The sequence below is a fragment of the Dipodomys merriami genome, unplaced genomic scaffold, assembly GCF_024711535.1.
Source record: "Dipodomys merriami isolate MVZ:Mamm:240054 unplaced genomic scaffold, mDipMer1.0.p SCAF_68, whole genome shotgun sequence".
Taxonomy (NCBI): Eukaryota; Metazoa; Chordata; class Mammalia; order Rodentia; family Heteromyidae; genus Dipodomys; species Dipodomys merriami.
In genome coordinates, this window is record NW_027206268.1 from 1,698,768 (window position 1) to 1,722,763 (window position 23,996).

The following is a 23,996-nucleotide window of genomic DNA, read 5'->3' on the forward strand; positions in this document are numbered from 1 at the left end:
TTTAATGACCTATGCATTCCAAATTTGTTCTTTGCATTTTTTTTTTCCATTTGGGGGGCTTTTAAATTCTTTCCTTATAGGACTATAGACTGTATGCCAGGTTCTTATATAGCTTACTTGGTTAATTTTTTGTGGTAATTGGATTCTGAATGGGACTGCATTTCGCTATCACAATATTCATGTAAGGACCATGGAAAGCAAGAACAAGAACTGTTCATGGTGTATAATTTTATGTGTGTATAGTTTTAAGTGTATATCTACCTTGACTATATTATAATACATACAGTCATATGCTGCATAATGATGTTTTGGTCTAGTAGCGCCTAGTGATCTTTCATCCAGCTACATTTCTAAAGCATATAATAATTTGGATGTTGTCTACTTCTCGGTCTCTATTTTCCCTTATCTCCGTAGCCACTCAATATTTTCTGACCTCAGTCAGTTTTCAGACCTCTTTTCATTTGTATTCCTTGTCTTAATGTCTCATCAAGTCTCACGACTTAAAATGCTTTTTGTGCTGATGGCTTCTCCATTTCTGTCTCCTGCTTAGGTTTATGACTACATCCTTTTATCCCATAATTGCACATAGAGGAATCATCTGGAGCTTCGCTCCTGATTGTGATCCCTTGTAAAGACTGCTTGTCTTGCCATCTTTCAGATCTTCCATAATGTGTGCTCCTTATGTTTTAGTGCAAAGCCTCAATGCGGTCCTTCCCTTTATACTCCACATCCAGTTTGTCAGCAAACCCTGTTGAGTCAACCTTTAGACTTTACACAGAACTCAGCTCTCTTCTCACTGTTGGATTTATCTGTATATCCACCTCACCTTGGCCTCCCTGTGGTCTGTTGTCAACCTCGCAGCAGGGTGGACCTATTTTGTTTATTTATTTATTTATTTGCCTCTTCTGGGGCATGAACTGTAGGCCTGTGCTCTGTCGCTGAGTTTCTTCTGCTCGAGGCTAGTGCTTTTCCACTTGAGCCACAGCGCCACTTCTGGGCTTTTTTTCTGAGTAGTTTATTGGAGATAAAAGAATCTCGTGGACTGTCCTGCCCAGGCTGGCTTCAAACTGTGGTCCTCACATCGCAGCCTCCTGAGTAGCTAGCATTAATGGGTGTGGGTCACTGGCACTTGGCAAGGATAGTCCTATCAAAACACAAGCAGCTCATTCTGTTTCTTTCCACAGAACCTTTTCTTGTCACTCAGTAAAAATCTGGGTTCCTGAAATGGCACACAGGCAGGGTATGCATCCCCCTAGGCCACAGACATTTGTGGCTTTATCTCACACTACTCTCCCTCTGATGTTGCTGCAACCACATGGGGTCCCTGGAACAACACATGTTCTTGCCTCAGGGATGTCCTGATTGGTGTCAGCCTCTGTGTAGAAGGAACTTTTCCTCTGACAGCCTCCTAACTTGCTTTCTCATCTCCTTCAGATCTTTTCCTGGATGTCATTTCTGGGTTTTCCCAACAGCCCCGTAGAAACACAGCCCCTTCATACGTATACATGTGTGGGACTGCACTTCCTCTCTCTGCCCCTCAGTTTCCCTGCTGTATTTCACTCTGTGACACGTCTATCATCCTACTTTTCCAGACATTCTTATGCTTGCTCTCCCTCTGCTAAATCTCCAGTGCATGGTGGTATAGCTGCTTAGTAAGTAGAAGTTGAGTGAGTGGAGTGCTCTGAATTTAGAAGAGGAAAGCGGAATGGAGACTTTATGCCTAAGAGAACAGACTTGTAAAACTGTAAATACATAGAGCATGTTATTTCTGGGGCTCTGAGGGTTTTCTGTCATCTTTGCTTGAGATAAACAGCCTGAGTGCTCGGGTTTCTCCCCATTGCCTCTGTGTAGTTGCTTGGGTAGTCTGACACACAGAAAAGGCCCTGCATACAACTATAAACTGTGGTCTATGCATTGGTTGTAAGTCTTGGGATATCAGCAAGGGAGAGCTCTGGGGTTTAAGGGTGGTCTCAAAATGGCCTGTGTGTGCCTGGCAATACTGCCGTGGACCATCTACTCCCGACCTGTCTCTAGCAAGCCAGAAGCTGAAGAAGCAGATCCCGGTGATGCCGGGCAGTGCTGCAGCACCTTTTAGCAGCAAACCATGCAGTCATGAAACTGCTGTGAATAGTTTTCAGCTTAGTCATGACTGAGCTAGTTAGACTCATCATACTGAATCACCAGGTATCGTAAGAAACGACAAGCTCTGAACAAAGAGAATTACAAGAAATAATCTGGCAGAAAATGTTAAAAAAAAAAAGTCTGTTATAAACTAAAATGTTGTCTTTTGTTTTTAAAGGTTAAATATGAGTGCCTGGCAGAGGAAATCAAAATAGGAGACTATTATCTGAGATTACTGTTAGAGGAAGATGAGAATGAAGAGAGTGGATCGATTAAGAGATCGTGAGCTGCCTTTTCTTCCCTTCCCATTGGTTCTCACTCTTTGTTTTATGGGTTTTTGTATTGAGACTTCTTTTTAAATCTAGGTATGAATTTTTCAATGAGCTCTATCATCGCTTTCTGCTCACTCCCAAAGTAAACATGAAGTGTTTGTGTTTACAAGCCCTTGCTATTGTTTACGGCCGGTGTCATGAAGAAATAGGACCCTTTACTGATACCAGATACATCATTGGAATGCTGGAGCGGGTAAGCACAGGGCTCCTCCGTAGTGCCAGGGGAGTTCGTACTAAGCTTTCAGATTAATTTTTACTTGACCATGTTCTTGTGAGCTTTCTGAGTACTTTTTATATATTTTTTTGTTACATTTACCCAAATCTTTTAAGTTAGATGAAAAGTGATTAATGGACTAATATTTGTCCAGGCTAGTTTATTGTTATGCTTTCAGTTTTTGCTTTTTAACAACTTTACTGACCTATTTGCCAGTCTTTTTGAAGTGTGACCAATGAGCTGACAGATGACATGTACAGGAAACAGTGACTTTTAAAATGGTGTGCACCTTTGGTTTTCCATCTGGGAAAAAACAAACAAACTTGCAAATGAAATAAAATTAGCATACTAAATTGGAAAGTGTGAAAATAGTAAAAAAAATTTTGAGGACTACAGTGGAATCAGGAACTAGCCAGACTCTGGTAGCTCATGTCTGTAATCTTAGCTAATCAGGAGGCTGAGATCTGAGAATTGCAATTCAAAGCCAGTCCCCGCAGGAACATCGGTGAGACTCTTAAGTGGTGCTGTGCTTCAAGTGGTGGAGTGCTCACCTTGATCTGAAGAACTGAGGGACAGTGCTCAGCTCCAGAGTTCAAGACTCACGACCAACAAAAAACAAACAAACAGGGAACTTAGCACATTTAAAAAATTTTGTGTAGTTGGTCCCATTGCAGTTGAGTGTGATAGGGGACAAATCTTTATTGTGTAGCACACTGGGTGTTAGCTGTGGTAGAGACCTTGCATTTTTCTTTCATTTGTGTTAGTATTTTACATTCGACAGGTTAACTGCTATACAGAGCAATACTTCCAAGTTACCAAACAGCCATTTATAATCACACTTGCAAAACTGAGTGATGCATTGTAAGAGACAGCTTCTGAATACATGCACAAACATGCCCAAAGAGTAACTTTATAGGACTGAAATCCTTAGTGTTTGTTAAAACAAAATTGCAGTAATTGCTATAATAGTATAATTTCATTGTGCTAATGAATTTTTTTTTTGAGACAAGGTATTACAATGTAGCCCAGGCTGCTGTAATCCTCCTGCATCAGTCTCCTCAGAGCTGAGATGATAGGCATGCACACCACACCCAATTCTACCTCACTCTTATTCCAGTTAGCTGGAAGACTGGTAGCATACCAATTTCCTTTTAAGCAGATACATTTTTTCTTCTTATTTATGTTAATGATGATACCTCACTTTCCAATTCTGTGAAAATTTTACCAATTCAAGAGTATTGTCTATTTCAATTTTTATGTATCTCCTTAAAGCTGTCTTTTAATCTATTAAATGACTAAAAGTTTTTCGAAAATTGGATCAGTTGTGTCAAAATTACAGGGAATGTAAGACATTGAGGAATTGCAGCCATTCATAGGAATCTGTCATTTTCCTTCTTAGTGTTTCAAGGTACTGTTACCTTGTCAGTCTATTTTGTGAAATGATAGTAATGTTTTTCATTAATGTGTCTATTCACTCGGACTTTTTTTGTTGATAGAGCACAAGTTTTATTTATTTATTTTCAAATTCTTTATTGTGATTGATTACGTAATTTCCCAAATTTGACAGTATTGTGGGATAGTGATGCTTAGTTAAAGTCACAAACACATTCTAACTTTCATGGGGCAAATTGTCTATTGTGGTCTATAACATTTATGTCACTCAGACTCATATGTTCTTTATTTCAATAGTGCACAGATAAACTTGAACGAGACAGATTGATCCTCTTTCTAAACAAGTTGATCCTTAATAAGGTACGGTATTTTTGCAAAACTACGCTATCATTTCCAAGAATTAACTTCCAGTTTGAGTTAATTATCTAGAGCTAATTCTTTGACCTTTTTCGATAAGAAAGCTGTGAGTCTTGCCAGTGGAGTTCCTGGAGTATTATGCCTTCCTATGACAAGTGTCAAATGAGCTAGTGATAACAAACTTCTGAATGGAGAGTAACGAGTAATGTATCACTAGCTGATTTTTCTTTAAAAGAGGACATTTAGAACATATACAGTGCAAACATTTACACAGTGATAAAAATAAGTAAAATAAGTGCCTACCTGACATAAAAATAGAAAGCCTTATACTTTTCAGTGTATTTTTGTGGGCAGGGGTTAGGTACAAGGGGAAGAGAAAGAGAAAGACAAGACAGACAGACAAGGTCACATTGTGTACATTGTATAGCTTAGGCTGGCCTAAAACTTGTGATCATCCTGCTTCAACCTCCCGAATTCTAGGATTATTGGCATGTACCACAGCCCCTAAAATCAGTATACATTTTGATGATTAAAAAAAATAATGTGGCCAGGCACCAGTGGCTCACACCTGAGGATCAACATTCAAAGCCAGCCTGGGCAGAAAAGTCCCTGTGAGACTCTTATCTCCAATTAACCACTTAAAAACTGGAAGTGGAGCTGTGACTCAAAAGTGGTAGAGTGCTAGACTTGAGCAAAAGAGCTCAGGGACAGTGTCCAGGCCCTGACTTCAAGCTCCATGACTGACCAAAATATAAATAAAATAATAATTTGAAGATAGAAAATGAAGAATCACTTTATTCTTGTTTTCTTTTTGCAGATAGTTCACTAGGTTCATTCTGGTTTTTAATAAGAACTCTATGATACATAATTTTAATTTACAATTACGTGATGTTGAAATTTCAGTTGAAGCAGATGTTTATTCCTTGTAGTTTTGATAAACACTTGAGTAGATTTTTCTTTTGTTTTGCTGATCCTGGGGCCTGAACTCAGGGCCTAGACTCTGTCCCAGGGCTCTGTGCTCAAGGATAGTGCTCTACCTCACCTGAGCCATAGTGCTACTTTCAGCTTTTTCTGAGTAGTTTGTTGGAGATCAGAGTTTCAAGGGCTTAAGGATCCTGCCTGAGCTGGCTTTGAACCATGATCCTGAGATCTCAGTATCCTAACTAGCTAGAAGTACAGGTGTGAGACACTGGTGCCTGGCCAGATTTTCTTTTAATGCTTTTTTAAGTCATGGAGCTTGAACTCAGGGCCTGGACACTGTCCCTCAGCTCTTTTGTTCATGACTAGCTCTCTACTACTTTGAGCTACAGCTCTACTTCCAGTTTTCTGGTGGTTAATTGGAGATAAGAATTTCACTGCCGGGCTGGGAAGTTGGCTCAGTGGTAGAGCGCTTGCCTTGCATGCCTGAGGCCCTGGGTTCAATTCCTCAGCACCACATAAGCAAAAAGAAAAAAGCCGGAAGTGGCACTGTGGCTCAAGTGGTAGAGCGTTAGCCTTGAGCTGAAGAGCTGAGGGACAGTGCTCAGGCCCAGAGTTCAGGCCCCACGACTGGACCCCCCCCCCAAAAAAAAGAATTTCACTGCCTTTCCTGCCTGGGTTGGCTTTGGAACTGTGATTCTCAGCCTCTTGAGTAGCTAGGATTACAGGTGTGAGCCACCAGTGCCCATTTCAGAAATTTTAAGTTATTATTTCTACCTAAATTCTAAGCAATTATAGCTTTTACTTTAGATTACATAAACTGGATTATTAAAAGAGAACTAACCTTGAGCTGAAGAGCTGAGGGACAGCGCCCAGGCCCAGAGTTCAAGCCCCATGACCAACCAAAAAAAAAATTCTAATGTAACAAATTTTATTTTTTATCACATAATAACCTCTATTAATAAAAAACACCTTGGCAAGATAATTGTATAACCACACTATATGATGTCAGTCTTTAATTTGTTTATTTTTGTGGGGATATTTTTTTTCTCAACATACTTAAGTAGAAAGTCTTACTGTAATGGCTTCATAAATAGTTTAACCCTTTTTAACCCAAATTCATGTTTCTTGGGAACAAAATCCAGAAAGCACTGATATTACCAGTTGTGTGCTAATCATTTCCAAAGAACTTACAAAGGCCTTCCTCTGAGAATGTATCTTTTAGGTAGTAGTACCTGTTGATGATAACAGCCTTTAGACGATGTTAAAAATGTTTTTTTTATTCTTCCAGAAAAATGTAAAAGATCTCATGGATTCAAATGGAATCAGGATCCTCGTGGACCTGCTCACCCTCGCCCATCTCCACGTGAGCCGAGCTACGGTTCCACTGCAAGTATGTGTGCCTGCTGATCCTGCTGGCAAAACATGCTTCCCACACAATTGTAGAGCCCTTGCAGATCGTTTTAGTTTGTGTTCTTAGTAAAGTACAGCACTAGTGCCAAAAAGGTGAAGGGTCCAGAATGGACAGTAACGATCCAGTTTTACTATTCCACTCTCTTTAGTCTGCATCTCTAATGTGGTCTCTCTTGATGCAGTGTGATCTTCAGGATTTAAACTGAATTGCTCAGTCAGATAACTAGAGCTTTGCTATTGACAAGCAGTTTGCCCCTAAAGGATCTGGAGCCCTTCTGAGACAAGAGGACAGAGCCTCCAGTGTTACTCGAAGGCCTTTTCTACTGCCAACTTATAAAAGGGGTTTCTACTTAGTTTGTTGTTCTTTAGTTATGTGTTGCACTTAATAGCATTTGAATGCTATATGAAAGCATAACATCAGAATTTTTCTGTTCTTAGGAATAACAGGATTCCTAATGCTTGTTAAATACCATCACAGTGTGCCAGATATTGTCTGCTATGCACACCACGCATACACTTCCCAATGAGGTGATAACCATCATTTTCCCGTGTTACAGTGAGGAAGCTGTGGAGCAGAGCTGCTAGGTACACTGCCAGAGATCACGCAGAAGCGGTGGGGCTGGGTTAGAGCCCAGAAGTCTCTGCCCTTCCTCACTTGGCGATACTTCTGTAGCTCACTTAAAATTTTGGATGAATTCCTAAAGGGTCATAAGCCCCCAAATTTGTACTGTGTAGCTTGTTTTATGATACTTACCCCCTTTGATCTCTGCCTCGAAAAATAACTCATTTGTTGTTGCTGTTATTGTTTAACGCAGAGCAATGTAATTGAAGCTGCTCCAGATATGAAAAGAGAAAGTGAGAAGGAATGGTATTTTGGCAATGCAGACAAAGAAAGGAGTGGTCCGTATGGCTTCCATGAGGTACGCCATTCGTCCTGGAGAAACTCTCTCTCTCTCTGTGATTGTTCTTGTTTGTTTGGTTTCTGACACAGTCTCACTGGGTAGTCTGGTTTTGAACTTTCCTGCCCAGCCTCCTTGGTAACAGGTATATACACACGTCAGACAGGCCTCCAAATTTCTTATGCCCTCCTGCCTAGCACTCACAGAGATGTATACTCTTAAAAAATGATTCAAATGCTTTTAACAACTCCAAAGCCCCTCCAGTTCCATCCCTACCTAAAGAATTACATGGCTTGTGCTCCCAGAGAACTACATATGTATAAAAGATCAGGCTTCAAGCCTTATTTATAAGCCGTTATTGAGGTAACAATCAAGGTCTCAGTGACTTTTTGTGTAATTAATAGCTATTGATGTCTTACTAACTGTCGAACTAATGCTTTTTTTTTCTATATGATATAAACAAGTAAGTTCTAATATTCACCATAAAGTATGTTGAGTTGTGCCTTTGCAGTTTTAGAGCTTACGCAAGTTATCATTTGCAAAGCATTTGAGCCTATCCTCTATCTTCCCATCTCTTGGGCTGTTGGGAGTTAGCCAAAAATTGTTTTACAGAAGACCAGTTCCTGCTTAACAATGTTTTTCCTGTTCCACTCTGCCTACAGTTTTTATTCTTAACAATGTTTGTCATATCATGCACCTGACCAAATAAGTGATTCTTTTTCTTGAACTATGATCCATATTTAACTTTCTAAAAGCCCATCAACAGAGACTTGGTTTCTTGTCAATGAATTTGATCTTTATTTCCCAGTATCTCACTAGGATAGTACATTCCCGTTTTTACATGTTATTTACTGTGATGTAGAAAACTTGGGCAGACTTTTCCGTGTGTATATTGTTAACAATAACAATACCTTCCATCAATTAAGATGCAAGAATTATGGACCAAAGGAATGTTAAATGCAAAAACTCGATGCTGGGCTCAAGGCATGGACGGGTGGAGACCGCTTCAGGCAATACCCCAGCTCAAGTGGTGTCTGTTAGCCAGTGGACAGGCCGTGCTGAACGAGACCGACCTCGCTACCCTTATATTGAACATGTTGATCACAATGTGTGGATATTTTCCAAGCAGGTAATGTGTGGTGGATGTTTTTACGGTTGACACGTTTTTTACGGTTGACAGTAATATTTCTGTGAGTTACATGTGAGTGTGTTTGGAAATAGACAGCTCTAGTCTTGTTACTGGTAAGTGCCAACTCCCAATCTGGTGTAGATCTGGAGTAGAGGGCGATTCTAGGCTCATATCTCGGCCACCTGAATAATAAAGGATGAGGGCTACAATAGCTATAATTTATACCCTATGCCTAGAACTGTTTCATCTTTACAAAATATTTTGTTCTAGCCCATATCGAAAATACCTTGTGATATACATTGCTGAGGAAATGACACACACATACACAGTTAAAACCACACATACCTGAGGTGTTTGTGTTTCCAGTCGTGTTAAAAAAAAAATCTGCTTAGACTCAGAATGGTACAGTTAGCATTTAGGAATGAATAGTGTAGCATTAGATTGAAGGCTATATTTGGAAGGTGCTGAGCACAGTTCAGTTAAGGGTTAAATTTATGATATGCCCTTTGGGGGGACTTTCCCACTGGCAGTGTGTTGGACAACACAAGGTTTCACCAATTAAATAATAAATAAGAGTCTCTGGCTCTTCTAGGGCACTGTTTTTGAAGGAAATCTTTTGGAAGGAAATGAAGTCAATTTAAGCAGCCAAGTAGATTTAAGCCAGAAATTCCTAATCATGTTCCCAGCTGTATGAGAGCTTAGTCTTCATTAACAAAAAAAAGTAAGGTAACCCACTTCATGCCTAGTAGAATGTCTTGTCATATGCGATGAAGATACAGATTTTAGTAAATACGTTGAATGCTGACCTCAGAAAATGTTTTCTAGGGATCAAGATAACGCCATCATTCGGCCTTTACCCAGAGTGAAAAGACTGCTGTCAGACAGCACTTGCCTTCCCCATATTATTCAGGTGGGTTCCTTCAGTGACAGCAGGCTAGGGACAGTATTTGAGAAGTATCATCTCTTCCGTAATGGGGATAATGAGATCTTTATTTTATTTTCGTTGGTCGTGAGCCTTGAACTCTGGGTTTGGGTGCTGTCCCTGTGTTCTTCAGCTCAAGGTGAGCACTCTACCACTTGAGCCACAGTGCCATTTCTGTTTTTTGTTTTTGTTTTTGTTTTTTGTTTGTTTGTTTTTTTTGGGTCCAGTCGTGGGACCTGAACTCTGGGCCTGGGCGCTGTCCCTCAGCTCTTCAGCTCAAGGCTAGCACTCTACCACTTGAGCCACAGCGCCACTTCCGGCTTTTTTTCTTTTTGCTTATGTGGTGCTGAGGAATCGAACCCAGGGCCTCATGCATGCAAGGCAAGCGGTCTACCACTGAGCCACCTTCCCAGCCCCCCATTTCTGGTTTTCTAGTGGTTTAGTGGAGATAAGAGTCTCACAGACTTTCCTGCCTGGTCTGGCTTTGAACCAAGATCCTCAGTTCTCACCCTCCTCAGTAGCTAGGATGACAGGCATGAGCCACCAGTGCCCAGCTACGAGATCTTATCTTTATTTTATTCTGTCCCATATTTATAAGTCCCTGAATTGCATTTACATGATTGACTCTTTAAGTTCGTAATCGGCATCCAATGTGGAAGGATTGGAGACTTCCCATGTTTAGGTTCCTGGATGCACAGATTCCAGGGTACTCTTAAGGGCGTTCTTAAATCGCACCGCTGTACTCTCTAGGAAGTGTTGACTATAGAGGGCTGTGCAGGCTGCTGGATCATACACTAGCCGGCCAAGCTCTCGGACATCGTGGATTCTATCTTAACTGCAAGGAGGTCCTGCAGTCCGAACAGCCTAGGCATCAGATTGTGACCGGTCTCAGAATTCAAGGACAGCAGCTAATGCAAAGCGCTGAGTTGGAATGGTATACTGTAGTAGAGCAACGTTCCTTTTTCATTCTTTGTTCTGCATTATGTCATGCTGAGGGGATTTACCTGAAACTCAGATTAGCATCAAACACAAATAAGTGAGATCCCAGAAATTTCAGAGATACATTAACCTCCTGTCTATCAATCATTCATTCGTCAACTATATCTTCTTAACGTTAACTGTACAAAACTTTACCTTAAAGCCAAGCCACCAGTGGCTCTCATCTGTAATCCTAGCTATTCATGAGGCTGAGATCTGAGGGTTATCATTCAAAACCAGCCTGGGCAGGAAAGTCTGTGAGACCCTCGTCTCCAACTAAGCACCAAAAATAAAAGCCAGGAGTGGGGCTCTGGCTTAAGTGGTAGAGCACTAGCCTTGAACACAAAAGCTGAGGAACTGCAGCAAGGCCCAGAGTTGAGTTCAAGCCTCAGGACTGGCACCAAAAAATACCCCCCAAACCAAAAAACTTAACCTTAAGATCTGTGAAGTACCCCTTCTAATCTGCTTGATCTCTTTGATTTTTCTGTTCCATCCTGGAATCTTCAGGAGACTATTCATGTTGCCTGAGCTGAATTCCACTTGTTCAGCGTAGAGCTAGTCTTTTTGTTTCTTTTTCCATTAACAGAAAAGTCCACTGAGGAAGTTCTTCAGAGAAGAAGCAGTTCTACCCGTAACATTGTGATAAAACCAGCTTCAGGCATATTTGAGCTATAATGCTGAACATGCTCTGATCAATTCCGGTTGATAGATTACTCTCTGTATTAAATATTATAGAATGAATCTTTTTTTTAAAAAAAAATCTGTTAGTCTGGAAGGCCAGCTTGCTAACGTAAGAATTTGCAGCCTTGGAGTAACTCATGAAGCAAAATGTTTTATTCACTTTCTCAGCTGCTGCTGACCTTTGACCCCATCCTTGTTGAGAAGGTTGCCATCCTGTTACACCACATCATGCAAGATAACCCACAGTTGCCTCGCCTGTACCTGAGTGGAGTGTTCTTCTTCATCATGATGTACACCGGTTCCAATGTGCTTCCCGTTGCTCGGTAAGAATTCAAGGAGGGTCTGTGTAAAATGATGACGTGAGTGATAAGTGGGCATATTTATCTGGAATATATTTGTATGGGATTTTTGTGATTTTTGTTTCTTCATTCACTCATTTGGCCGTACTAAAAGTTTGGGCGAAGGGCATTGCGCTCATTGGGCGGGCTTGCTTCAGCCGGTGCTCTGCCGCAAGAGCCTACAACCTAGCTTTTTGCTGGTTATGTTAGAGGAAGTCATATGGTCTTTTATATCCAGCCTGGCCTCAACCTTGGATCCCTCCAGATCTCGGCCTCCTGAGTGGCTAAGATTACAGGCCTAATTTTTTTATTACAAAAGTTAACCTGACTCCATGTCTGAAAAGTTAGAATCATACTGCTTTGCCACATCTAATGTTTGAATTTCATCATTTAGTATTTTAATACATAGTATTACTGTGTTTTTATTGTACATGCAGTTTCACTTAAAAATTGTTACATAGGTGGGGCTGGGAAGGTGGCTCAGTGGTAGAGCGCTTGCCTTGCATGCTCGAGGCCCTGGGTTCGATTCCTCAGCACCACATAAGCAAAAAGAAAAAAGCCGGAAGTGGCACTATGGCTCAAGTGGTAGAGTGCTAGCCTTGAGCTGAAGAGCTGAGGGACAGCGCCCAGGCCCAGAGTTCAGGCCCCATGACCGGACCCAAAAAAAAAAAAAAAAAAAAATTGTTACATAGGGCTGGGAAGGTGGCTCAGTGGTAGAGTGCTTGCCTTGCATGCAAGAGGCCCTGGGTTCAATTCCTCAGCACCACATAAGCAGAAAAAGCCAGAAGTGGCACTGTGGCTCAAGTGGTAGAGTGCTAGCCTTGAGCTGAAGAGCTGAGGGACAGCACCCAGGCCCAGAGCTCAGGCCCCATGACTGGCAAAAAAAAAAAAAAAAATTGTTACATAGCCTTAATATGTCCATACTTTAAAATCATCCAATCACATTAAATTCTTGCTGTACAGTGATGTGGCATGTGGATTTATAAGTTGCTTTTCTGACTTTGTTTTCAATCCACAAAAGACTTTGTAGTCCTTAGAAACTCAGGATGGCTAAAACCATATCAACTCCTGTTTCTAACAAGTATTTTATTTTTCTTTCTAGGTTTTTGAAATATACACATACCAAACAGGCTTTCAAATCAGAGGAGGTAAGCCAGATTAATCTTCCGAATGTTTTGAATTAGTATTCTGCCATATCAGTAGCACTTTAAATCTTTTTCAGCTATGCATGTTTCCAGGTTATAGGTACTTGGGGGCAAATATTGCTTTATTCAGTTTTTACATTCTTCGTTTTACATTGCACATAGAAGATCTACACAAATTTATTTAATGAAAATAAGTATTGCCCATTAGACTTATTTTGAGATTTCAGACATTAGTTATTGATAGATCTGTGAATGTCAGTTATTCTTTTTGAGTAACGTTTAGAGTGTGGGGTTGGTTTTTGTTTTTGTTTTGGTAAATCTTTTATTGTAAAGCTCAGCCTCATCTAGTTAACTGAGACTTGTAAGACTTGGGCCTTCTTTGTGTTCAGATCTCAAGACAGAGGAGCTAGGTTTCTGTGTTGAAGCTGCTTCATTTTTCACTTGTTCTCAAGTGTTTGTGACATTTTACTAAGACACACAGACAGACACACACACACAGACACATACACACAGACACACACACACACACAGACACACACACAGACACAGACACACAGACACAGACACACACACACACAGACACACACACAGACACACACACAGACACACACACAGACACACACACACAGACACACACACACACAGACACACACACACACAGACACACACACACAGACACACACACACAGACACACACACACACAGACACACACACAGACACACACACACACACACACACACACACACACACACACACACACACACACACACACACACACACACACACACACACACACACACACACACACACACACACACACACACACACACACACACACACACACACACCCCTTACCCAGGAAGCTTAACCTGAAACTAGTAGGTATTTGGGGTCATTTTTTTCCCTTTGTTTCTATGCAGTAATACACATTCAATCTTTTGAAAAATAATTTTGTGTTGGGGGGCTGGGAATGTGGCTAAGCGGTAGAGTGCTTGCCTAGCATGCATGAAACCCTGGGTTCAATTACCCAGTACCACATATACAGAAAAAGCCAGAAGTGGTGCTGTGGCTCAAGTGGTAGAGGGCTAGCCTTAAGCAAAAAGCTCAGGGACAGTGCCCAGGCCCCGAGGTCAAGCCCCAGGACTGGCCCAAAAACAACAACAAAATTTTGTGTTTTGGAATAGTTACACCAAAACTATGGCAGGATTTTGAATGAAGTAGTTACCAAACAATAGGATTCCAAACAACAGAACAAAACAATTTTCACCCAAAAGTTGAACAGATGGAGAATTTGTTATGTTCAATACCAAAAAGTTTAAAAACTGTCATCAATTCTAATTTATATCCAATTAGAAAATGTTATTTGAGGGCTTTTTTCTCCCTGTTCCTTTGACCTGTCTCAGACAAGTAAGAGTAAAACAAGTTAAATTTGCCTACAAAGAAACAAAATGTTGAAGGCATGGTTCAGAGGAAAAATACCTGTCTAGCAAGAATTAGGCCCAGTGTTCAAACCCCAGTACTGCTAAAATAAAAGTTTAAGAACTCAGAAAGGCCTTTATATTCACTAAAATTCCATCAGATAAAGGAACGAGTTTAAAATTTTAGTAAGGTAACTGATGACCATTAATCTTAACTCCATTTGGCCAGCCAGAGAACATGGACTCCTCACAGAAAGCCTCTGCCTAAATCCCACTCAGATTTCATAAGGACAGCCTTTTTGAAATCCTTAAGATCTTCTGTATGCTCTTGTTTTTGAGAGCACAGCAGGTATAGGTAGGAACTATAGTTGAAGATGTCATTGGAGATAGCTGATGAAATCTTTTTTTTTTGGGGGGGGGGGGGGCGGGGGTCCGGTCATAGGGCCTGAACTCTGGGCTTGGGCGCTGTCCCTCAGTTCTTCAGCTCAAGGCTAGTGCTCTATCACTTGAGCCATAGCACCACTTCTGGCTTTTTTCCTGAGCCACCTTCCCAGCCCAAGCTGATGAAGTCTTAATGGAATCTTTCTTGGGTTGGCCATAACTATCACACATTGCCTAAGGCTGGTTGCTCTAAATTAACACTGAGAGAGCACCCAGCCCTTGAGAAGATGAAGACCATTGTGAGGCTGGAGACGGCAAGTTCCACCTGGGCACTCCTCTAGCAGTTTGTACCAGACATTTTCTATTTACTGTTCCTAACAAATGAAAGCAGTTTGCTCTAGTTGTACTCTTTTTAATTGTAACTTATTTTGTCAAGGAGTTGAAGCCTAACGTGATATGTTATACTTGTAATCCTAGCTACTCAGGAGGCCAAAATCCAAAGAGTCACAGTTTAGGGCTACCCCAGGCCAAAAAAAAAAGTTCACGAGACCAGTATCAACCCCCCCCCCTCCTCTATATATGTAGATGTTACGTGTGTGTGTGTGTGTGTGTGTGTGTGTGTGTGTGTGTGTGTGTGTGTGTGTGTGTGTGTGTGTGTGTGTGTGTGTGTGTGTGTGTGTGTGTGTGTGTGTGTGTGTGTGTGTGTGTGTGTGTGTGTGTGTGTGTGTGTTGATATTTATCAACCAGTAAATAAAATGGAGGCTAGCTTAGGTGAAACTCAAGATGCTTTTCAAAAATACAAGCTGAAAAGACTGGGAGAGTGGTTTAAGTGTTTAGAGAATGCCTGCGTAGCAAGCATGAGACCCCGAGTTCTAGTAACTGCTACAATATACCAAAAATCTTTTTGTAGCCGGGCACTGGTGGCTCACACCTATAATCCTAGCTACTCAGGAGGGTGAGATCTGAGGATCAAGGCTCAAAGCCAGCCCGGACAGGAAAGGCCATGACACTCTTATCTCCAATAAACCACTAGAAAGCCAGAAAGTGGCACTGTGGCTCAAGTGGTAGAGCGCTGGCCTTGAGCTGAAGAGCTGAGGGACAGCGCCCAGGCCCAGAGTTCAAGCCCCACAGCTGGCCAAAAAAAAAAAATCTTTTTTAAAGGTAATCGTTCATGTTTCTAACTATATATTTTTTTATTTTAAAGACAAAAGGACAAGATATTTTTCAGAGAAGTATTCTTGGACACATTCTACCTGAAGCAATGGTTTGTTACTTAGAAAACTATGAGCCTGAAAGGTTTTCTGAGATTTTTCTAGGAGAATTTGACACTCCAGAAGCAATCTGGAGCAGTGAAATGAGGTAAGTAGCCAGTTAAGTCTATTTTATGCTCATAGATTGTGCTGCTCACCGCTGCTTCGACTTCTATGAAAGAAATGTTTTCACCAATTTGATCATCTAAAGTGACAAGCTGTTCTGTTGATGAGTTTTCATAAGGCCCCCTAAGCTTATTTCTGTTCCTACCTGATTTGACAGTTACTGTTTCTTTATAGAGCTTTTTATAAGAGCATGACCTAGTACTACTAGGGCTTCTTAAGAATCAGGTTAGAGAGTTGGAAGGTGGCTTAGTTGTAGAGTGTTTGCCTAGCATGCACGAAGCCCTTGTTTCCATTCCTCAGTATCACATACACAGAAAAAGCCAGAAGTGGCACTGTGGCTCAAGTGGTAGAGTGCTAACCTTGAGCAAAATAAGCTCAGATACAGTGCCCCTGGGTTCAAAGCCAAGAACTGGGGGGGGGGGGGGGGGGAATCAGGTTAGAGAAGAGGTAAACTTTTATTTTGATAGTGCACTGGTAATGCAGTAAACCCACCTTATTTAGATTAACGATGCACAGTTTTGACTAAGTGTAGTCAAAAAGATGAGTAAAATCAAAAGAAATTTCAAAAACAGCAATTTTTAATTCCCAGACATGCCTTGCCCAGCTCCTTTGATCCACTGCTCTCAAATCCATGTTACCATCTGTTGTGTTTTAAATTGTATGATCCAGTGTTTCCCTTTGTGAAAATTCACCTCCTCTAAAAGCAAAGAAAAAACCATAAAGGGCATGTAAAGTGCCTAATTGGAATGAAGACGTTAGACTTGTTGAAGGGTGTCATTTTTCAAGAACACGTAGCAGTGTGAATAACCTAGCATGGTTTTTTGAGTGCTAATCTTTTTTTTCTTAGGTTGGCTGAATCCCTGTATAAGATGTATCTGTCTCTCTGTGTCTGACTAAATCCAATTCTACTCACTGTAGCACACGCTAGAACCTGTTGTTCTAGAGTAATCAAAGTAAATAGCATGGAATGAGCTTCCTCGGAGAGTAATAGGGTGCCTGGGCTCCCTTGTTGCACCCTACTGCATGCAGATGCCGTCTGGTAGCTTTTTAGCAGCTGTTTTTTAATAGAAGAATGAAGAATATGGGCCCCTTTTTCTCAGATTTTCTTTACAGAAATTATTAAAGATAAGTTTGTTTCCACTGGTTCTTTTTAGACCTGAAAGTGGAATGAATACATAACTTTTAAGCTCTTGTTTTCAGTCTATAATTGAGTTATTCTATCATCTGTGTCATTAATCTTGCATGATTACTTATCTTACCCTTCTCTTTAAAGTAACATAAGACCTTCAGAATATAGAAGGGGTAAAGTTTCATTGAGAAAGTGAACTGGTAGTGCAGTAAACCAGCCTGATTCAGATTCAGAATGCTTGAATGGAGGTTTCTGTACTTGTAGGCGCCTTATGATAGAGAAGATTGCTGCCCATCTTGCTGACTTCACACCTCGTCTTCAGAGTAACACAAGAGCCCTCTATCAATATTGTCCCATCCCAGTTATCAACTATCCGCAGCTAGAAAATGAACTATTTTGTAATATTTATTACCTCAAGCAACTCTGTGATACAATCCGGTTTCCAGATTGGCCAATTAAAGACCCGGTAAGGTTCAGTTTGCACCTTCTTACACCACAAAAACATTTTCTAGCCACTTTTGGGTATTTTTTCCCTTTTCACCAATAAAAATGATAATAGCTTCCTTAAATACCCCTTCAATAAATTTTAGAGTAGTGCATGTCTACAGTTCCAGCAACCTGGGAGGCTTCTGGCACATGGAAGGATTACCTGAATGTTGAGTTTGAGGCCAGCCTGGTCAACAAACTGTCATGCCTTCTCCAAAAGAAAAAAATCAATTCTTCCTTCCTTTTTAAGCATTATATACTTTTTAAGCATTATAATTTTAATGTAGTTGGGTAAATCTCAAAATGATACATAACTTTTTGAGGGAGCATTATAAACATCGTAGTCTCGATCTTTTGTGATAGAGACAAGGTAAATTCCTGCATATAGCACAATTATAGACACAATTATGTAGCTTGGTGACATCTTGTCTTTATAGCTGATTGACTAGCTCATGGTTTTGAAGTTAGGCAATCTGAGATAGAATTTCAACTTGATCATTAGAGCTATTTAATGCTTAGTACAGTGTCTGATTTCCCCAAGCCTCGCTTCTCACATCTACACGGTGGTAGCAGTAGTCACAGCCATTGTCTCCAGCGGTACTGGTAAAGATTGAGAATCCACATCAGTATGTTTCCTGGGCACACATCCAATGTAATCTCATTTGTGTAGCTGGGTGTGCTGTGTCTTTTCATGGGATCCTTGGGTTTTTATGAGGAGCTAGAATGAAATAGGCAAATAGGCCTGGCTACTCCCGTCTCCACCCTCCACCCCCCACTTTTTTTTTCCCGTGCCAGTAACAGAGCTTATATATTATCATTGTTATCTAAAAGAACAATTGCCATGATTTATTCATACTGATTGCTCCTTACTAATTAGTTGATTGATTTTAACTGGGTCTTGCTATGTCTAATAATAGAAAAAAGGAAAGAAAAATAAATGGTTTTTGATTGTATTGCAGAAAGCTGTGGCTTGGTGAGCTTAGAAATGCTGACTTGGATGAAGGCAGCCAAATATTTCACAAATTATGTTCTGAATAACTTCAGTAGTTCTAAGCTTTAACCCTCTGTCCTTAAGGTCAAACTGCTAAAAGATACCCTGGATGCCTGGAAGAAGGAAGTAGAAAAGAAGCCGCCCACCATGTCAGTAGACGATGCCTATGAAGTGCTGAACCTACCTCCGGGACAGGGCCCGTAAGTCAGTTGTTCTCATACTGCCATCGCGCATACCCCACATTACCTAAACCACTGTTATCAGAGAGAATTCCATTCCATCACCATCTTTCTTTTTTCTTTTTGGTCTTTTCTTTGATACATATGTCTATTGAAGACAAAAAACAATAGGACTCTCTTCATGTGATTCATGTATTACAGCTTTATTTATTATTGCAAATTCACCATTACAGTCATATGATTTATGTCTTACAGATTTATTTATGTCTTACTGATTTATTATTACAAGTTACTCTCTTCTGTTCTGAGATATATATATATATAAATACATAGATATAGATATAGATATATAAAGTCATTGGCATGTATTAATGAAGTTCTGTATACAAAGTGCCTGACATACTGAACTCACTCACATTTCTATTCTCTTCCTTCCTCCTCATCTTATACATGAGGAAAAGATTGACTTGCTAGCTAGCAGTTGCCTAGAGTATTAAATGACAAGAAGAAAGAAAGTGGGTTCACTTTAGTAATCCATCAGTGAAATTTTATAGTAGCCTATCTATGGTTTTAAAAAAAAGGCTTAAAAGGCTTTTTTTGTTTTGAAGTATAGACTAAAAATTTTTGTGCTCTTTCGTTTTGCAACATTAATATATAATATCATATTTTAGGGTTTGAGTTGCCTTTTTTTGGACCCAGTTTTGACAATGTAAAAAAAAATTATGGGATGGTAGGGGAAAAACAAAAGGACGGGGGTAACAATGCTTGATAGGAAATCTACTTATAATCTTACTCATGTAACTATACTATTTTTACAATTTAAAAAAGCGTATTTTTTAAAAAAATTGTATTTTCAAACCTTTCCAGAGAACTTTTAGTTTATATCTTTTAACTGTAACAACCACATAAAAAATACTCCCTACTGGGCCGGGCGCTGGTGGCTCACGCCTGTAATCCTAGCTACTCAGGAGGCTGAGATCTGAGGATCGCGGTTCAAAGCCAGCCCGGGCAGGAAAGACCGTGAGACTCCTATCTCCAATAAACCACCAGAAAACCGGAAGTGGCGCTGTAGCTCAAGTGGTAGAGCGCTCGCCTTGAGCTGAAGAGCTGAGGGACAGCGCCCAGGCCCAGAGTTCAAGCCCCACGACTGACAAAAAAAAAAAAAAAATACTCCCTACTGGGTTTAATTTGATGCTACATTTGGTCATATGTATGATCACCTATCATTCCTGCTCTCAGAGCCTTAATCATTGTAGATGGTTGCGTGTGTGCTTTCTTACACAACTTGCTTACTTAACAGGCACGATGAGAGCAAGATTAGAAAAGCTTACTTCCGACTGGCACAGAAGTACCACCCCGATAAGAATCCAGAAGGGAGGGTAGGTACCGCCCTTGGAATTGGGATCCTGGGGTGACTTCTGTTGCCCTTCTAACAGCAGGAGGAAAGATGCCACCTTCTGAGCCACAACCTGCCTCAACATCTCCTCCTTAGCGTCTGTTCAGTTCGCGTCTAGCCACGCGCTCATGCTGTCTCCGTGAGTCATCCTCCCTCAGTTTGTCCTGATAGTTGTCGCTCAAGGACAGACACATTCTCTCCTCTTCCTCATGTCTGCTTGAGAATTAGCTCCAGTGGACAATCACAAGAAGAACGGAGAGTTGTCCTCATGGGTGGACGTGACTCACCTGAGGTGATGCCACTGCCATCAGATGACGTGAAGGAACTGGCAGATTGTTTCCCCGGCATCAGTATCATCTGTATCATGTTAACTGGGGAAACGGAAACATCAGTCCATATTTTAAATCATATGCTGTCAGCCCCTGATTCTGCCTTCTTCAGTGTGAATCCCTAAAAGATGAAGTCACAGAAGAATCATTTAAAAGTAACCATCTGTTGCTAGAAATGGAACAATTTCTACTAACTTCAAGTTAGTGGTTTTTGTAGGAATTATAGCACCCTGAATAAGAGTTGACATGGAAAACATGCCACCGTCGTATGTGTAGCGTGGTTTTACCAAAAGCCTGAGTGCTTTATTTATTGTTTACTCTTTGTTTTGTCTGTCAGGACTGGAGTTTGTATTTGGGGCCTTGTACTTACTCGGCAGGTGGTGTATCACTTAAACCACCCCCCATCCCTTTTTCCTCTGGTTGTTTTTAAGATAGGGTCTCACGTTTTTGCACATGCCAGCCTGGACTTTGATCCTCCTGTTTATGCTTCCCGTATAGTTGGGATCATAGGTACATACTACCCTGCCCAGTTTTTGTTGTTGTTGTTGTTATTTTTATTAAGAAGAGGTTTTGTAGATTTTTGCCTTTGGCTAGCCTATAAGTTCTATCCTCACAATCTTGAGGATGTTAGGATTATAAGTGTGAGCTATGGAGCCTGACCGTTGCTTAGAACCTTGTGGAAATTTGTATTCATCTTATTGAAAAAAAGTAACAAGGTAGAATGCTTGAAATGTTATTAAATTGATAGATTTACCCTCCCAAATATTAAAATGTGGTAAAACTACAGTTAGTTAAATTATGTCAGACTAACACAAGAATCAACATGTAGATCAATGCAACATGATACGGCTAGTGTAGAAGTTGAAAGCCCATATTTAACAGGTATTAATGTTGGCTACTGATTGACATTGTTCCCGAGCAAGTTACTTAGTATCCTGAGTTGCAGAGTCCTTGTGAACAAAATGAAGACTGTACCTGACATAGTGCTCCATGAACAGTAGCTATTCCTAACTTTAGTTTTTCTCAGTTGATTCAGAAACTCTATTTAGTGTATGAGTTTAATATGATAAATTTAACATATATTTAAAAATCTTATTTGAAGGTTTTTTTGGGTTTTTTTGTTTTTTTTTTTTAGTAACCAGTATTGTGCGATCCCTGACTGGTTATTTTGTGGGGAAAAATGTGAAACAAAAGTATAAAGTAGGGGCTGGGAAGGTGGCTCAGTGGTAGAGCACTTGCCTTGCATGCATGAGGCCCTGGGTTCGATTTCTCAGCACCACATAAGCAAAAAGAAAAAAACTAGAAATGGCGCTGTGGCTCAAGTGGTAGAGTGCTAGTCTTGAGCTGAAGAGCTGAGGGACAGCGCCCAGGCCCTGAGTTCAGGCCCCATGACCGGACACACCTTCCCCCCCCCCCAAAAAAAAAAAGTATAAAGTAATAGCTAAGTAGTTACTGGTAAATTATAAACCAACCAGGTCTCAACAAGTTGTCATTTCAGATGTTACATACAAAATAAAACTTAATTGTCTCTGGTTACATTCAGGATATGTTTGAAAAAGTGAATAAAGCATATGAATTTTTATGTACCAAATCAACAAAAATAGTGGATGGACCAGATCCAGAGAATATCATTTTAATTCTGAAAACTCAAAGCATCCTCTTCAATCGTCACAAAGAAGGTAAATCTTTGGTTTTGCAAATTTTTGATTTGTCCTCTAGCTAATTTCTACCCTGCTACTGTTTGTGTAGCATGCTCTCATAGGTTTAGCATCATTTTTACAGAAGATGCTTGAAATTTCTTTTTTTGACAAGGGAAAAAGAGGTTTTTTTCGAAGCATGATGAGTTTGTTATGCCTCTTGTTTTCTCCAGATTAACCTCTGTTTATTTCAGACTTACAGCCTTACAAATATGCGGGGTACCCCATGCTAATTAGAACTATCACCATGGAGACCTCTGATGACCTCCTCTTCTCTAAGGAATCACCGCTGCTGCCTGCGGCCGCAGAACTGGCTTTCCATACCGTCAACTGCTCAGCCCTCAATGCCGAAGAGCTCAGGAGAGAGAATGGAATAGAGGTGATGTGAACGGCCTTTGGGCTTAGCTTCAACCTGCTTGAAGTATATGCTATGTCTCTTGAAAATAGAGAATCCCCCCTACACACACCCCTCATGGCAGTTAGCACAGTCTCTCTTCCTCCACCTGTTAACACAAGACACATTATCAGATCTCTCTGTTCTACCTGAAGGTGGAGTTTTATTCAGTGACAACTGAACAGTCAGTTGAACTGTCAGACAATTCAAAATTGGTTAAATTAGTGCTGTTTAAAAAGCTCATTGGGAGCCGGGTGCCAGTGGCTCACACCTGTCATCTTAGCTACACAGGAGGCTGAGATCTGAGGATCATGGTCCAAAGCCAGCCAGGGCAGAAAATTTCCCATGAGACTCTTATCTCCAACTAACCATCAGAAAACTGAAAGTGGCACTGTGGCTCAAGTAGTAGAGAGCTCCCATTGAGCTGAAGAGCTGAGAGATAGCACTCAGGCCCAGAGTTCAAGCCCCACAACCAACCAACCAAAAAAAAAAAAAGCTCATTGGGAATGCATTTTAAAAAGGACAAAATTTTCATCCTTTTTTTCCTTGTTTATATAACAAACATTAATTGAGCAAACATTTTAGGTACAGAATATCTTTTTGAGACTTCCAGATGGAGAATTAATGGCTCGCTTCTTCCTCTGCAGGTGTTACAGGAGGCATTTAGTCGCTGTGTGGCTGTCTTGAATCGCTCTAGTAAACCAACTGACATGTCAGTACAGGTGAGACTCAGCCCTGTGACTCTAAAAGGTTATGCTAGGCTAGTGATTCAAGTACAGCAGACTTGAGCCTCAAATGGAATTCATGAAGACTTGACTTACTGCCCCACCATCAACTGATCTGACTTTCTAGTCAAGCAGGTCTACGGTCGGGACCCAGGAGGGGCTGAGGCTGCTGCTCTGTGCATCCACTTTGAATCTGTCTTCTCAGAGCAGAGAGAACCCTTATGTCTTGGTCAGACATCTGTCATTCTGTTTCACACCTTTGTCATTTGTGGTTTTACATAGCTTCTTCCCCTTTCCTCAATTAACTTTCCTGTCTTACTCCCCACTCTGATTATTATAAATGTCTTTTTCTTAATTAAAAAAAGTTGATAGAAAATTTATATTTGAAATTGTAGAGCAAGTATTTTTATGTGATTTTTTTTGTTGTTGGTTTGAGAAATTTAGAATATAGTTGAGTACTGGCTTGTGGGTTTTATCCTCTGTTTTGAAGAATTAGGGAATTCATGGGAATAAGCTGAACAAAAGCACCATAATCAAGAGTCCAGGAAAATTCCTGTATAAAGGTTCAGAGAGTTAATATTTGAGGTTTTGAGAAAATATTAGTAAAAGAATAGAAATGCTCTATTTAATTTTTCATATACATCATTACTCTCAA

The 23,996-nt window shown here is 40.5% G+C and overlaps 1 protein-coding gene across 3 annotated transcripts in view; it reads left to right on the forward strand.

Annotated features, from left to right (window-relative positions):
- Dnajc13 (DnaJ heat shock protein family (Hsp40) member C13) overlaps positions 1–23,996 on the forward strand; it is a 92,435-nt gene that overhangs the window by 46,215 nt on the left and 22,224 nt on the right. For all 3 annotated transcript variants that reach the window (XR_011368531.1, XM_070005420.1, XM_070005419.1), the window contains exons 23-38: positions 2,300–2,403; positions 2,487–2,646; positions 4,357–4,419; positions 6,626–6,727; positions 7,563–7,667; positions 8,573–8,775; positions 9,601–9,685; positions 11,525–11,679; positions 12,797–12,842; positions 15,844–15,998; positions 17,409–17,610; positions 18,706–18,821; positions 20,101–20,179; positions 22,069–22,204; positions 22,417–22,601; positions 23,264–23,338. Coding sequence is in view for 2 of the 3 variants with exons in the window: in XM_070005420.1 (XP_069861521.1) it covers positions 2,300–2,403; positions 2,487–2,646; positions 4,357–4,419; positions 6,626–6,727; positions 7,563–7,667; positions 8,573–8,775; positions 9,601–9,685; positions 11,525–11,679; positions 12,797–12,842; positions 15,844–15,998; positions 17,409–17,610; positions 18,706–18,821; positions 20,101–20,179; positions 22,069–22,204; positions 22,417–22,601; positions 23,264–23,338 (1,971 nt within the window). In the remaining variant the exon portion in view is untranslated. The remainder of the gene's footprint in view (positions 1–2,299; positions 2,404–2,486; positions 2,647–4,356; positions 4,420–6,625; positions 6,728–7,562; positions 7,668–8,572; positions 8,776–9,600; positions 9,686–11,524; positions 11,680–12,796; positions 12,843–15,843; positions 15,999–17,408; positions 17,611–18,705; positions 18,822–20,100; positions 20,180–22,068; positions 22,205–22,416; positions 22,602–23,263; positions 23,339–23,996) is intronic.